Below are 17,559 nucleotides of genomic sequence, written 5' to 3' on the forward strand. Positions count from 1 at the left end.
GCGGCATGTGGGATCTTCCCGGACTGGGGCACGAACCCGTGTCCCCTGCATCGGCAGGCGGACTCTCAACCACTGCGCCACCAGGGAAGCCCAGAGACCTTTTCTGTCTATAGCAATAGCAACCTACTACGAACATCTACTATGTGTCCGATGCTTATGTTAAGGGTTCTACATGTGTTCCTTGCACTACAGAACTTAACAAGTTGTACCACAGTTAATCATTTTTATGCACATTTCTCCCACTAGAAAAAAATGAATATAAAAAAATTTCAGGCTAGCCTCCTTTGTGAAAGAAAAGCTTTTAATTTCAAATTTATTTCAGCATGTATATGTGCAGAAGAGATTCCAGTTGTCTCTCAATATCTGTTTTCCATTTCTTCTCCAGTGAAAATACACACAGTTTTTAAATGAAATAAAATCTACTTTCCCCAAGTCTTTCCTTGCAGCTAGGTATGGATACGTGACCAAGTTCAAGTCAATAGGATGTGAGCAGAAGTGTAGTGCATGACTTCCCAGAAGTGTGTTTAAAGGAAGGCATAGGCCTTTCTTCTCCTCAGCCCTCCCTTCTCCTGGCTTAAAGGTGGACGTGAAGGCTAAAGCCTGTGCAGCCATCTTGGACCAGCAGGTGAGTGTCCGTGAGTTGAGGACAGTAGAGTAAAAAGACAGAAGGAGCCTGAGCCCTTGATGGTCACAGGACCCTCACACTAGCCCTGGACTGCTCATGTCCAGACCTTATGTGAGTTTGATATAAAACTCTATCTTATTTAAGCCACTGGCGGAGTTGTCTGCATTTCCCAGTTAAACTCAATCTTAATTGATAAAATGAGATAGTATACACTTTAGATAAATCTAATATTTTCAGGCATTGGATAGACCTGTGAAATTCAAGTCAATTACTCTCTTTACATAGAGAGACCACTACTCTCTTTATATGGGAACACCACAGCTGGCCATTTTTAGTTAAGTCACGCTTTGGCCAGTGATACTAACTACTCCCTCATGTCCTGTGATGTCATCTATATTCATTAAAAAAAAAGTAACAGCTGTTCACAACAACAGGTGATTTCAAGGCAGTTGTTAGTAACCAACCGTCTCACTAGAAAGGGAAGTTAGGAGAGCTGCACAGACCAATAGCTGCTCAGATTATAGAGAAGCTGGACTAGTGATAAGAAACATCAATAATGAGAAGAAATCAGATTCCAAGAGAAATCAGCAGGGAAACTATGAGGCAGAGCTTTTCAACAGTTTAAAACAGATAATCCATCTATCATTATCCAAGGCCAAATTTAACATAAGACCAGCAAACATTTAGATTTCACAAATCCATACTGAAACTTACCTTTGTATTTTCCCTAAGTATCCTTTATTGAGAGAGATGAAAGATTAAAGGACCAATAAGGGTTAAGACTAAGAAACAATGTGTTGTGTTTGAGTGGTGTGTTTATTTTATTTTTCAAGGAATTTAGCTTCAAGGACTTTGTTTATATGTGTTATGACTAATATGAAAGCTTTGTCCATTTATACATATATGAGCCGGCCTGGTTCTAGCCAAATGCAAAGAATTATTAGAACTATTAGCTTTAAGGAAAAAAAGAATAAATCATTAGAAAGTTGGAGCAAATTCTTGCTTTCAGTATTAAAAGAAAATCCGTAAAATACAGAATGTCTCTCAACGAGGTCTCATTGGTGCATTTAATTTGCATGTTAGAGAAAAGAGGAAGAAGAAGGTCTTAATTATATATGCTGCACTATGGGTCTTATCCAAAACCCATGGACGTTACTGATTACAAATGAGCCTTACCTGTTCACTAAGGCCTGTTGGGTGAGGCTGCTCCCGGGGAATACTGTATGCTAGTACTTTGGGTGAGTTAAGGTACACTGCTGAATCCTAAAAAGGAACACATAGGCAGCCACACAAAAAACACTGCACTGTTTCTTGGACAAATTCCTACCTTAGGTCAGTCTTTCCCATAATTAAATACACAAATAAAGCCTTGACTATTACAAAACATGTTTTCCAAATTTCCAGGTCATTCAAATGCAATGGTCATAAAATATGCATCTTTGAAGAGAATGCTTCTAATTTTTCAGAGCCCATCCGGAGTGGGTACCCAGGCAAGAACTTGGCTAATGTTACTTCACCCACACCAAGGCCCTGATGGGTAAGCAAAATGACCTTTAGGATGAAAGTGCAGAGCAAGTCTTCATTTTTGTATAATGCTGTATTGTTTAATTCAGGAGTTATTCCCCCAAGAAAATAAGCACTGAGCTCTTTGGTATCTAAAGTCATATACGGACGGATTGAACTTTCTCTTTTGGAATTAAAATTGGATAAAGCTCAGATCTCCCATTCTCAGAAGGGAATAAAAGTTCAGGTAGGCGTGGGTGTATGAGGCAAAGATGGCATTGGTAAGACAAGCGGTCATTTCCTTGAGTGCACGACATATTTGGCCTGTGCAATTTTACCACGTGAAACTGTAAAGATCTTAAAAACAAGCAAATGTGTTGCTTTCCCACCTTGTCTGAACGTCATGGGATGAAGAAGAAAAGTCAAGTTACCTTCCTCATCTGAGCCAGCAAGCCTTCGAACTCCTTCAGGTTTAGCGTTGTCCCGCTGTAAGATGCACAGCTATTCGCTGCTTTGCCCAGCCAGTAAATAGTCACTAGTACCTGGGAAAGAGAACCACGCACAAAGAATTACTTTTAAACTAAAGAATCAGTAATGCTTCCCTAACAGGAAAGCAGGAGGAGAGAATGTGTAACATTAATTTACAAAGCCCACCATCCATGAGGTATCCATTCTAGGTAAAATCATTTTAATAAGGACCTGATGTTGCATCGGTCAACACAAACACGATTCAGTAGTTAAAATAACCAGTTTTAGGAAGAATCTGGTTGTGAGAATGTGATCTATAAGACAGCAAGGAGGAAAAATAAATCCTCCAAAATTATTTTCATGTCATGAAGGCTTCAAAACCAGGAAGCAAAATTTTTCAGAAACTCTGGAGTCTTTCCCCAGACCAGCAATGGAACAGGTTGTCAATCCCTTTTGAGAGAGGTGCTTTTAAAGGCCCATAATTTCTACTTGTGGGCACAGAGGTTCTGCTAAGACCGCTGGCAAACATTTTTCAGAGGAGTGATAAAGGTTAATTAGTGGTTTCCAGCACAAGATCAACAAAATATATCTAATTAAAGTCAGAAGACAGCAATGTAATGAAGAATGCAATCTGCAGAGACCTAGTTCTGGGGGTACGGTTAGATTCCTATTAATCTGAGATGGGAAATGTTTAGCCTGGTCAAGACTACTGCCAATTAACAACCTTGGATGTTTAAGAATGTCTATGAATAGTCACTGGTCTGAAGCTACAGTCCTAGGTTAACATTTTGTTCTGTCTTTCCAAAGAAACTGTCCGCAAAAGCAAAGGCTCTTTCCATTGACTTTCCCACAGAACCCAACAGGGGTCAGCTGAAGATGAGCTCCTTAAAATTGAATTATTGGGATCTGAAGCCTATGGAAAAGCTAAGACTATTATTTTGTTTTCACATTTGGTCTTATTGCTTCAACTAGGCTGGGAAGTATTTATCGTACCTCCCTCTACTTGGCCAGAAAATGCTTTGGACAATGTGATATGTATACATGCTTCCGATGGCAACAGGCCCAAGATATGGTTATGTGCATCATTGCTAGGATGTGATCTGGTTTTCTACCTCTGTGGGAAAAGGTGACTTTAGGAATACTTCAAAACTTCCAGAAATTCTTTTTAAACTGATTGCTTACAAATAACTTTCCAGAGAGCAGAAAATTGCGAATGTCAGGACATGAACTCGAGCCATAAAATAACTAATGTGTGCTAAGAGTATGAGGCTCTCTTGAAAAGTGTAATAGGAAAACGGCAGATAGAACTGTGTTGTGTTTTAGATTATGGGGTTTCTGTTTAAAATTGTATGATGAAAAATGTCAAATATCCCTGGTTTTATAGAGGAAGAAAAAGAAGATAAGAATGAGAATGTCAATCAAATATAATAGCACCCTGAAAATTTCTTTAAAAGGGGAGGGTCACAGCCAATTTAAAAATTTTATATACAGAAGGTCATTTCTTACATTCTTCAATTTAAACTTAAAATAAAAGAGCACTAACATACTTGCCTTGGAAAATAAGATCTAACTCTAAAAAGTTGATTTTGGAAGGTACTAATAAAAACTCAAAAGATTAATAGGAAAAAAACCACAAAAGGTACAGGCCCACAACAGTCAACACTATTTATATTATGCTAATCTTTTCCCCAAAACAACCTGCCCAACTGCTTAATTTAATAATCCCATCTGTGCCTACCAATGGCAAGGAAGTAATGTTAGTGCTAAAACAGATCATTCTGTGTTTAAGAAACCAAATTACAAATGGAGTGCAAGCTTTCATTTATTTATTTCTGGACTAAGCCCTTATCTAATTAAAGAGACCACCCCTCCCCGCAAAATCTACCATTTTTATTTCTATCAGAGTCATTAATTAGTCTATCTATTGTTTCCTAAGAAAGATTCTTTCTAGCAAGGCATTCGAGAGGCATTGAACTTATGAGCTAAATTTTACACTTGAACCATCAAAGTTAGAAGGAAAAAAGTTTGGAAAGTGAAATTAAAACACTTACATTTTTCAGCTTCCTGCTATAATCAAGGCTCCTAGTTTGGAGAAAGGAAAAGAAAATATGATCAGTTTCTTCACTGTGATCTTCCCTTCAACACCTTTAAGATGTATTTGAAAGCTAACATATATAATGAAATCAGCAGAATATATTACTTTTAAGGTCTATGATTAGTGATTTCAGGTACTAAATAAAATTACTTAGAAAACAAAATACAGAAGGATAAGGTGGAATTAAAGTTCCATAGTGCACCATGGAAGGATGAATGCTTTGTAACATCTGGAAAATGAAGAATTCCATTTAAAACTACCACTGTTTATATTTGTATAATCAAAGCTTAACTGTAAAAGTAAAATTTTGCCTTGGTTATATATCACTGTCAAATTGAAATCTGACTGCACTTCCAAAATCTTCTTTATACAAGTACTTTTAAAGAAGTTCTAAAACCTTACCTAATTAAAGAGACCTGAAAATATATGTAAAAGAGGCAATGCTATCCTAATACTTGTTCTTTTCTGCTATGGACATAAATCAGTGCTGGGGAATTAGCCATGAGCAAGAAAATATGCATGCTATGTTCCAATATACACACATGCATTCTTTACATAAATGTTTATTCTCAAACTATAAACAAAAAAAGCTACTTGGTGGTACTTTCTACATATTCATACAGTGAAATATAAAAATTTCTCCCAAATTATTTCAAAGTTTCTTTAACATGTCAACAAATAAATACTAGGAAAATAAATGCTACGCTTCTTTTTTCCACAGAACTTCAGTGGGGGGGGGGGGTGCTGGGGAGGGAGAATATAATTCTATTATATAAAAAAGAATTCTTCCAGATATTTAGATCCCAGTTACCTTATTGCTGCATACTCTGACCCAAAGTACATATTAATGAATAGATGCACAATTTTAAGTCAATTGAGACTTGAGGGACTAGAAAACAATGTAGTCTATAGTCTATACTAATCTAGTCTATACTAAGGAGATAAACCATCAACAGAGACTTAGACTGTAAGAAGCAGTGGTCCAATTTGGATTTGATTAAGAACATGTTTTCATATTTCCCCCTATTAACAGAAAGAAAGATTTGTCATTATCTGCTTAGATATTTGCTAGGATTTAAAATAATTTAACAACAGTAATAGCAGCAAAACCAGATGAAAACAAAAATCTATAGAAGATTTGAAATTTTTGTGAAAAACAACTTAAGAACAGGGAACATAAGACTTTTTCTGCACTGCCAATGACTGTTTTTTGACTAAAACTGTGACCCAGTTCTAAAAAAGAAGCACGCTTGGCACACAGTAGGAGCTCACAAAATATTTGTTTGAATGACTTCCACGTAACAACCAATTACGTGAAAATGCTCCCACATTGTTCAGAGACATCCTCGGGAGCAATCCAAAGGCTTTCCTCATTTTCATCCAATTGCTGCGATTCCCTGGAATGATACTTGCTGCATGCCCTTCTGGATTATGTTTTCATGTCCCATCAAGGTCGTCTGGCACCCATTACAGTAGAGTTCACGAAATTACACACAGAGTAATCATTTGCAGTTTTCCCTCTTTCTTTCTTTATAGTCTACTCAAGTTACTTCTCAAAAAAAAAATAATAAGAAGAAAAATTACCCACAATGAAAGCTAATCTAAAGAGTATTTTTCAAAAGACAATTTCAAAAAGCATCAAAATTTCCTCTTTGGGATCTACCCCTCTACCTACTGCTTCCACTATTAATTGGTGTCAGTAGGGGGTTCTCCATCTCTGCTAATGTTTGGCTCAACTTTCAGAGGGGAAAGCAGAAAAATATAGCAGTTCTACTTTCATCTCCCATAGCTATGAAATCTACATATGTTGCAAATGTCCCCTGGACAGTGCCAAGTTAAACCAGCATCACTTACAGAAAATTGTGAAGCAGATAGCTCATTCCATGCCCCAATCTTCCCTAATACTAGAAAAGATTTTCTAAGTACCAGAGATGAATTTGTGGCATAATTTTTAATATAAAGTTCTTTATGTGCTTCTAAATATTCATACAGTGAAATAAAAATGTTTTCTCCATAATTATGCCAAATTCAACAACCTACAACACTTGTGGACCACCCCTCCCACCACGCTCGTCCTTGCTCATTACCCTTCTACCACACTGGCTGGCCACTCTTCTTTCTCTTTCTAGACATCAAGTTTGTTTCTCTTCCCAGTCTTTCTACCTGATTCCTCTGCCCTGAATACCCTATAGATCTTAGCATGTCTGGCTCTTGCTTCCCATTCATGTCTCAGCCCTCAGCTGAAATGCCACGTCTTTAGAGAGACCATTCTTGACCACCTTTCTTTTTTATTTCCCCCCGTTTGACTGAGATATAATTGATATAAAACGTTATATAAGTTTAAGGTATGCAACACAGTGATTTGATATATGTATATATTGCCATGGTCACTATCTTTTACACCATCTATTTTATTATTATTTTCTTTTCTTTTCAGCACTTATCACTCCCTGCAATTTTTAAAAATTTACTTATTTACTTCCCATTTCTTGACACAGGGTATAAATTCCCTGTGAACGGGGGGGCCTGTTCTCTAGTGACTGGAAAGTATCAGACACATAGTAGCCGCTCAGTAAATCTTTGTTGAATTAATGAAAAATGACATAGGGGAAGGCGATGGGCAAGTATTGCTTAACGAAAATAATAATCTCAAGTGAAGGAAAAACTTAAAAGGGAAGAAAATGAGGAGAAGAAATGCAAAAATGGGAGACAGATGGAAAGGTATGATAAAGAAGGGAAGGGAAGCATAGGGAAGAGAAAGAGACAGAGAAAAGAAGCAGAGAGAAAGAGAAAAAGAACAGAGAAAAGAAGAGGAGAAGGGGAAGATTGTCCAGTAATTGAGAAGTGACTGTCTGTGTGCCACTGGTCTAAGTGACTTTTTTTCCTTTAGGTTGCTTTCTGTGCCTTTGAACTAAAGTCGCTTTCTTTAGAAGTTGGTTGAACCATCTTCCCAGATCTGCACTGAGAAAGCTTTAGCTAGAATCATACCTGAAAGAACATTCTGTCCAACATCAAACATGCTAACATTCTCATTATTGGGGTCTGGGAAGGAGAAGAGAGGGAGAAAGGAGCACCTAAATACATAATGTAAACATTTACTGAAATAAAAGGAGAAACTGACAGTAATACAATAGTAGTACGGGACTTTAATACCTACTTAAATCAATGGACAGATCATCCAGACAGAAAATCAATAATAAAACATTAGTTTCAAATGACATATAAGATGGACTTATTAGATATATACAGAACATTACAACCAAAAGCAGCAGAATACACATTCTTTTCAAGTGCACATGGAACATTCTTCAGGATGAATACCACACACACACACACACACACACACACACACACACACACACACACACAAGAACATTCTGTCCAATTCCATTTTATAGATGAAGACACAGAGCCCTACTGAAGCAAGGGAGCTTGCCTAGGATTATAGACCTGGGGATAGCAGATGTAGAGGTAGACCTGAGATTTCCCAATGCTCACGGTTTTGTAGAAAAGCAGTAAAGTGATACGAGTTCTGAATTTCTAAAACCAATCAGTCTCAGAAGCCTCCTGGTTTAGTAACATATTGATTTAAAGTGACTCTTAAAAAAAAATGAATGCAGCTGCCAACAGTGTCAAAGTGAACTTTCCTTCACACTCTAATCAATGTGTGTGTAACAAATGATTACCTACCATGTCACACAGTTACTATTGTTTCTGGTCACTTGCCACCCAGGTGAAACTATGAATGTGAGATGAGGCAGAACCTGAAACAATTTCCTAAAATGAATAATGATTTATAGAGGCTGGATTTAGGTACAGAAATAAATGGAGCATGTGAGGACTAAAATGAGGTTTATGGTGGTTTACATATTCAAATATCATAATTTTTATTCTGTTCTTTTTACACTTAAGTAAAAATTTTCCATGAGAAGTATTAAAGAGAGGTCAAAAGGTACAAACTTCCAGTTATAAAATAAATAAGTCATGGGGATGTAATATACAGCATGACAACTATAGTTAATAACACTGTATTGCATATTTGTAAGTTGCTAAGAAATTGCTAAGAGAGTAGATCTTAAAAGTTCTCATCACAAGAAAAATAAACTTTATATGGTGACAGATGTTAGCTAGACTTATTGTGGTAAACATTTTGCAATATATACAAATATTAAATCATTACGTTGCACACCTAAAACTAATATAATGGTGTAGTTAATTGTACTTCAAAAAAGGAAAGGCACATTGACAACAGAGAAGTGCTTTTTACATAATCAATCATGGCTGACTCTCCCTTATTCCCAGTCATAAATCATAAAATCCCAAAATCATAAAATCCAATATGAACTCCAACTTGATTTCATTTAGTAGTTTCAATTATTTTTCCCCATCATTAAGAAAAAGCCAGTATCGGCAAATAGCAAAAAATTAACAGCTCTGAATTTTGGTTTCTTTCTCTTTTCTGTCCTTCTATGATAAAATGACCCAAAAGTAATCAAAAGGAGAAGTATAGCCAGTCCAAAGATGCTATCTATGTAATCAAGCTTATTATTAAAGCATATTAATGCCAAATACTGTTTGACTAATTTCAAAAAGGTTTTATCTGAATTTGGTAGAGTCTAAAGAACTTTTAAACTACAGGAAAGTTATCTCTACCATCTCAAAAGGACTTTTCATCTCATTACTCTGCTCATGAGCTATTTCTTCATAGAGAAGCACATTGCCTTTTCTTTTACTATAACATTCTTTCCCAAGAATTCTTTGGCCCCAAACATGGCTCACTGAGTAGATACAGTCAACAATAGCCAAATGGCCAATGATCCATCTTCAAAGAACTTGATCACTGACACATATGAGAAAACAGTTACAAGTGTAAATGAAGAATAGATTTTTCCATAATCTATTGACTTCTTTGCATAATAAACAGAGTTCAAATCTGTTTAGGAGTTTGCAGTCTTCCAGGAGCCTATTCATATGCCCAACTGGAGCCAATAAAAGCTTTTTGTCTAACCCAAACAGATTTGTGCATATTTCTCCCTTGCCTCTCCCTCTGGTAAGTTTCACTTAACATTTTCTTCCCTTTCTCTAAAATTCTAACTCTATGTACATGATTTTTGCATTTCAAAAAATTATGTTTGATCAGAATGAAAGCTATACACAAGGGAAGGCCAATGTGGTTTATTTTGAAAGCTAGGTTTTTACCTCCACATTTTAATTTTATTAGGCATGCCCAATTCTCTGCCTCTTAGACCTTACATCATCATCACAAAACTGCAAATCAAACCATAAATGGGTTTCCCTTGAACATAAATCATGCATTACTTACTTGACTGTTACTCTGTTGGACGTATCCTGTAGGTCACTCGGGTCAAAAAGTTGAGATTCTTTAAGGCCGAGCTCTTTACAACCTCTCAAGAATAATATGATATTGTCCTAGAAGGAAGAAAAGAAATCCAAGTCTATATTATTTTATATTATTTTATGAACCAGCCTTTCTTCTTTAATAGTCCAAATTACTGGAGGGATGTCAGTCATTAAGGCAGTGAGAGTCAGGTGTGAGTCATGGCCTGTTGGATAATAAAATCATACCTCTTTAGGAAATGCTGGAATAAATAGACACTTCAAACTTCTAAACCTGCAGCTATGTCAAATTCATTTTTTTCCCTTTATCTTTTCACATTTGTATAAAACTGTAAGTTAAATGCCATTGGAAAGTAGAAATTAGCAATTTGGGGGAAATAGTACTCAAAAACCCATGAATTCCCTATTGCTTCAAAGTTTTGTCCATGTCTTATTGCCTAGAATCTGGTTCAAAATGGATATATATATATATTTTTAAATAGGTTTTACTACCCAAGTGTCATCTTCAACAAGTTTTTCTTTTCAATTGATCTTCAAAAATATATCCTTATCTAAAAAAAGGGTACAAATGAACTTATCTACAAAACAGAAATACAGTTTGTAGAAAACAAACTTATAGTTACCAGGGGTAAGGGCGGGGGAGGGATAAATTGGGAGGTTGGGATTGACATATACACACTACTATATATAAAATAAAATATATAACTAATAAAGACCTACTGTATAGCACAGGGAACTCTACTCAATACTCTGTAATGGCCTATATGGGAAAAGAATCTAAAAAAGAATAGATATATGTATGTGTATAACTGATTCACTTTGCTGTACACCTGAAACTAATACAACATCGTAAATCAACTATATTCCAATAAAAAATTTTTAAAATACATCCTTTATCAATGGGTTTTGACCAGTAATACCTCTTTGTGGACTTATAAACTGAATTAAATGGGGTGGGGAAATCTAGACTTAATTGGAAAGGGAAAAATGAGGGGGCAAGGAAATCTTTTGAATATAATGTCAAAGACCCTCCTCATGGTGACAAATTTCTCTAGCAGGTACAAGTTTACTTTGACCTGGCAGAGTAGCAGACACAATCGACAGCTGAGGAGGGTTCTGGTCTTCATCTGTTGGGAGTCATTAAGAATAAATAAATGGCTCTGGAAGGAATTGCAAATTGTGAGTCATACTTTTGGAACTCTAGGATGTTAGCAGCAGGTTCATCAGTTATAAGTCTCCAATTATCCTCTTCCTAAAAGACTTCTGATGAGCTAACTGGTCCCATCAGGTAGTTCAAACTACAGGAAAGGAAAGATGAAGGCTGGTTCCAGGATGCAGATCAATGTGAATCCATCTAAATGCTCTAGAAAGATGCTACAAAAATCTGAAATAATGGTGGTGGTAAATAAATCATATATTCACCCAAGTGCAATTTAACTAAGCGAACAAAAATCATAGTACTTCCCAATGACCAGTGTGTAGGTAGGATTCTAAGATGGTCCCCAAGGATCTCACCCACTGACGGACACACCCTGTATAATCACCTCCCCTTGAGTGCCAGTGGAACCTGTGCATGAGATGGGATATCACTCTTTTGAGTTGATCAAAAGAAAGATGACCTGATTGCGCCTGACCTAATCAGGGGAGCTTTTCAAAGAAGGTGAAGTCAGAGTTCCTGCTGACCATGAGTTCTATAGCTTCAAGGAGATGCCTTCTGTCAATAACAACATGAGCTTGGAAGAGGCTTGGAAGAAGCTCAGCTTGGACTTCAGCCCCTGCCAACACCCCAATTTCAGCGCTGTGAGCAAAGTATTCAGTCACACCATGTCCATACTTCTGATTACAGAAACTAAGATAATCAGTGGGTGTTGACTGAAGATGCTAAGTTTACAGTAATTTTTTACGCAGCAATAAAAAGATAATACATCCAGGTTCAAAATAGCAATAGCAATAAATTGCTAATGTTTACTTAGCCCTTATTATATGCCAAGCATTCTTCCAAGAATTTTACATATATTAGCTCACTTAATCCCTGCACAACGTTATGAGGTAGGTACTATTATCATCCTCATTTTACAGATGAACAGTGTGAGGCACAGAACAATTAAGCATCATTAAGGCCACACAACTAGCAAAGGATGGAGGTGCAAAACAACGTGGCATATATGAGGAATTCAAGCATCAAATCTGAGGCCGGTATCAAAGGAAGATGAGGCTTTGGAGTCAGGGTCTGATCATGGGGTCCTTGAAGGCCATGGAAGACAGGCTATGGAAGTCACAGAGGGGTGGTGATCTGAGAAGTAAATGCCCAGGTCTGCAGCAGAAGTAGATTGCTGGGGGTAGGCCTGGGTGGGAGGGAGAGGGTGTAAAGGAAGGACTTAAGAGGAACAAGACAGGAGACAGGGAGACTAATGAGGAGATGCTCAAATCTCACTTCCCCCCATGGAGGGTGGCCCACCCCAGAATGTTTTCTTTCCTGTGCCCCTGGATTTTTCAGTAGGTAAGAAGTACCATCAGTCACAATATCTGTGTCCTTCACAACACCTCTTGTAGACTGACCATGAGCTGGTAAGAGTCTGAAGTCATCCATACCCTTCACAGTCTCTCCTGCAGTTACTTTGCATGTTTTAAAATTATCCAGTTCTCCTTGGAGTTTTTCTATCTTCCCTCCCATCTCCAGAGGTTTGTAGAGGTTCAGGTGAGTCTTTTCTAGGCATGCAACTCTCTTTCTGGTTGGCCTAGGAGCTCTGAGGGTTTCTTACCCAGAGGAAAGCAAAGGATGGGTCCCGGAGTTTTCTAGGAATCATTTGGGACTCCATTAAAAGGACCAGACTTGTGACCCACCATGTGGTCCCATCAGAGGCACAAGACCGTGGCACGTCAGATTCTCAAGAAAGGCAAGAAGGTGCTCTTCCCACGTGCATTCCCGGATGCGCCCCGAGTGCCACGCTATCTTCAGCACACAAACTGCAAACACAGAAGCATTGCGTCGCCAGCTTGATCATTTGGGGCTGGAAGATTTAAATAACGGCAGGTCTCCTTCCAGCTCCATGCTGCAATCTAATGATGCTGGAAGGGAGCCAGACCCCAGTCAGGAGAAAAGCGCCCCCCCCACCCCCACCCCCACCCCCGCCACCAGCCAAGAGCTAACAGGGGCAGCGACCACAGCTGGTGGGGAAGCTGTGCCTTTAATTACCTAAAATGCATCCTGCAAATTCCCATCTGCCTTGCTCTTCACACTGAGTTCTTCCCACATTTACAACTCCAAGCAAAACTAACATCTTAGTGTCTTAGCTTCAGAAGCCAAGCAACACAACTGGTTCTAAAACCTGGCAAAGAAGAAGTGAAGACACCGATTTACCACAATGACTATTCAATTGAGCTCTTACTAGGGTAGTATTGCAAACTCATTAAGACTTAGGCTTCAAAAGAAGTTTTTAAAGGACTCTTCAAAAAGTCAATGTCATGCTAAAACAAAAATTAGAGGCTAAAGAGACATGGAGACGTAATGTAATGTATGACCTTTGATTGGATCCTAGATCCAAAAAAGGAAAAGTAAATAAGGCTATGAAAGTCCAGTTTAAATGTGGACTGTTGTTGGATAATATTATTGGATGAATGTTAATTTTCTTAGGCATGATGATGATGATGGTATTGTGGTTATATGAGAGAATGCCTTTATTTTTAGGCAAATATATGAATTATTTAGGGATAAGTTATCATGTCTATAACACAATTGCCAATGGTTCAAGAAAAAAATGTGTGTGTGTGTGTGTGTGTGTGTGCATGCACAGGAGACAGACAGAGAGAATGACATCTGCTTGTTATGGAGAAAGAAATAAGGCAAATATGGCAAAATATTAACAATTGGTGAATCTATATCTCAAAGGTTGGCAGTTTTTTCCTGTGAAGTACCAGATAGTAAACATTGCTTTGTGGACCTGTGGTAGTCTCTGTCAAAATGACTTAACTCTTTCATTGTAGCCAGACAAATACACAAATGAATGGAAGTCGTCAGCATCCCTATACACTTCATTTACACAAGCAGGCATCGGGCTGGATTTGGCCCACAGGCTGTAGTCCACTGGCCCTGTTCTAGGTGAACAGTTTTCGGGTATTCATTATGCCATCTGTACATTTAAAAACTTTCCAAAAAAAGTTTGGAGAAAAGGTTTTTAAATTTGTAAACATGTATTCAATTCCATAGGATTGTGAATTCCCTTGCAAAACCAGTTTCATAAAATTCAAGGAAAAAATAATGGTCACCTCAGAGACAACTACTGCAAAGTTCCTAAGGTAAATTCTCAAGTGCTACTGATGGAAAGTTACTATTTCTGGCTAATGGGAAAGTGCTGTAACATGAGCCTCAATTCAACACAGATGGGGAACATAAAGTTCCTAAAAGAGTTCATTTCGTGCTCGACTAATAGTAATATATGGATTTATACCCCTGTTTACCTAACTACTATGCATTCTCTCCTCCTTGTTCTTGGCCCAGTGGTTTCCCATTTCATTAATTTGTGGGCCACCCCTGTTTATGAGAACATCCCCTGGGGGCCCAGGGTTGAGGCCTGAGCTTCCCCCCCGCCCCCCACCCCGGGGCCTCTTCTCTGAAGAAGTCCTGGTACTTCTCTGCCCTTCTCGCTCCAAAGGCAAGATGAAGGAAGGCCCAGGATGGTCTCTACCCCCAGAGTTTTACCGGCATATAGTAGGTACTCAGTAAATATTTAAAACAAATTAAGCACTATATTCTAGATACTTAGAAGAATGAAAAAAAAAAACCCACAAAATTCTAGTAGATGAAATAATAAGGACTTAGAAGCATCTTATCTTCAGGATTAATTTTCATGATCCATCAAATAACTGGATTTATTCAAGATACACATAAACAGAGGTTTGTTTAAGAAAGATTGGAATGGAATTGGAGAAGAACAAATGTATCATGGAATACATAACATAACATAACAGCTTTGGAGTCAGGAGGACTCCAGTTAGAATCCCAGCCTCATCCTTGTACTAGTTATGCGGCCTTGGCCATGGTTCCTAACCTTCTTGATCCTTGAATTTCTAATCTGTGAGGTGGGGGGTGACATCAACCTTATAGGGATGTCAGAATTACAGAAACTATACATAAAGAACACAGCCCAGTGTCTGGGAACTTCCAGGTACTCATTTTATGTAAGTTATGTATTATCATGGCATTATTGTCAACTCAGGTCAAGAAGGGACCATAAAAGGTGAGATGAAGAACAGTTTATCCATCTACAAAAAGCTAGACATGGTGTGTATTTATAGCCCTTGCCAGTTACATGGGAGATTTGTTTTTTAAAGGGTAGTTGCAATTATTGTTGTTTAGTTACTGTTATAAATTGCCAACTTGACACTTTTATACAGGCAGCCTCAAACTTAGGTGCAAGCTATGAACCAAAAGCCCACTTGTAAGATGGCGGCTTGTAGGTCATCATTTGTAATTATCTCACAGAAACAGTCTTTGTATGGTGGTTCCCAGTTCAAGTCAGAAAGGCCGACTTAGTCCAAAATGTACTTGAAGGGGAGTCCTAATTACACTATGGAAACTAATGGCTTTGCAGAACAACATTTCAGTAGGAAAGCGTATTCAGAAATGCCTGCCGGACATATATACAATGGAATATTACTCAGCCAGAAAAAGACACTAAACTGAGTTATTTGTCATGAGGTGGATGGACCTAGAGTCTGCCATACAGAGTGAAGTAAGTCAGAAAGAGAAAAACAAATACCGTATGCTAAGATATATATGTGGAATCTAAAAAAAAGAAAAAAATCGTTCTGAAGAACCTAGGGGCAGGACAGGAATAAAGACGCAGATGTAGAGAATGGACTTGAGGACACGGGGAGGAGGAAGGGTAAGCTGGGACGAAGTGAGAGAGTGGCATGGATATATATACACTACCAAATGTAAAATCGAGAGCTAGTGGGAAGCAGCCGCATAGCACAGGGAGATCAGCTCGGTGCTTTGTGACCACCTAGAGGGGTGGGATAGGGAGGGTGGGAGGAAGACGCAAGAGGGAGGGGATGTGGGGATATATGTATATGGATAGCTGATTCACTTTGTTATAAAGCAGAAACTAACACACCATTGTAAAGCAATTATACTCCAATAACGATGTTAATTTTTAAGAAAAGAAATGCCCAACCATGCTCTAGGCTGTAGTTGGGTGGAGGATTCCAGAGGCCATAGAAAAGGCTTCCTTAGCCCAAGGCAGCACCTCAGGAGGGAAAGGCAGGAGTGAGAGAGGAGAAAGGTGGGCCAGCAATTCATTCCAGTGCAGCCCCCTGAGACACATCACTGTCTCATCTAGGTTCTCCCTCCTGTCTTCAGAAGGCGAGCAAGGACCTGCTGGCTACTTTTCCCTTTCTCTGCTGTCATTTCCCACTGGCAAGGGGTTTCTCCCTTTCCTTGATCCACTGTGGAACAGCGTGCAGCTTTCTGGCTCTGAGGAAGGCACCAGCACTTAGTGGTTCTCTAGGGAAACCAGACAGGTAGTGGGCGGCGGGGGGGGGGGGGGGGGGGGGGGGGGGGGCTCTACCCAATCTCCTTAGCTTTATTTCCTTTACAGCCAACAGGGAAAGGGCAACACGATGATGGATTTGGAGTTCACAGAAAATGAACGTAACGCTCATTTGGGTTTCAAATGAACCCAGACGCCTATATTGCCAGGTATTTAAAATGCAATATATATATATAAAGCAACATATAATTTTCAGTTTCTATAAATGAAAAGACCAGGTGGAGGTAGCAAAATGTAAACTGAGATTACATCTGGTGAATTTATTATTTTAAGACATTTTCTATAAAAAATACTTGCTTCAAAAATCTTAAGGATTAGGATATCTCAGAAAGATTTGCAAGCATATCAGAGAAGATCCAGACTTTTTGGAAAATCGATAACTAACACCAATGTTATATTTCTGTTCTATATATAAGGCTTAAAAAAAAAGAAAAAAAAACATGATTTTTGTTAGGTTTCCTGCATTTGAAGCGAACAAACTCCCTTTAACAGAAGTGCAATTATGAACCTCAGAACTTAAGGAATACATTACCAAAATATCTCTAGGAAATTACCCTACAATTAATAGAATTTGGGGATTTCCTGTACCTGCCATGTGTTCATGGTTGCTCTCCTAACCTGTACGGCTTCCAGCCTGGCTCCATTAATTGGCCAATGTCCAGTCACAATCACCACTCGCTAGACTTTCAATGCATTTGAGTTTGTCACGAGCACTTAATGAGGATACCAGGCCTTCCACTGAGAGGCGAGACCTGCTCGTTCTGCCTGGGGGAATTCTGGGGAAGCCTGACCCAGAAGGTGGCAGCTGGGTGGCTGCTTGAAGGCGAAGAAACCACTTTATGGATAGGAAATGAGCAGAAGCACAGCGGATGCCAGGGAGAGAATGTAAGGTTGGAGAGGGGAAGAAAGTTCTAAGAGGTAAGCTTGAGAGAGTTGTGAGAAGCTTGTGAAGGATTTGG

General features: G+C 38.5%; 1 protein-coding gene across 6 annotated transcripts in view; it reads right to left on the reverse strand.

The window, feature by feature from the left end:
• The window catches only part of LIMCH1 (LIM and calponin homology domains 1), a 341,447-nt gene that overhangs the window by 97,907 nt on the left and 225,981 nt on the right, over window positions 1-17,559 (reverse strand). For all 6 annotated transcript variants that reach the window (XM_033425525.2, XM_033425522.2, XM_004268318.3 and 3 more), the window contains exons 4-6: window positions 10,015-10,121; window positions 4,648-4,678; window positions 2,560-2,670 (exon numbers count right to left, since the gene is read on the reverse strand). In XM_033425525.2, the coding sequence (XP_033281416.2) occupies window positions 2,560-2,670; window positions 4,648-4,678; window positions 10,015-10,121 (249 nt within the window). The remainder of the gene's footprint in view (window positions 1-2,559; window positions 2,671-4,647; window positions 4,679-10,014; window positions 10,122-17,559) is intronic.

Source organism: Orcinus orca, chromosome 4, assembly GCF_937001465.1.
Source record: "Orcinus orca chromosome 4, mOrcOrc1.1, whole genome shotgun sequence".
Taxonomy (NCBI): Eukaryota; Metazoa; Chordata; class Mammalia; order Artiodactyla; family Delphinidae; genus Orcinus; species Orcinus orca.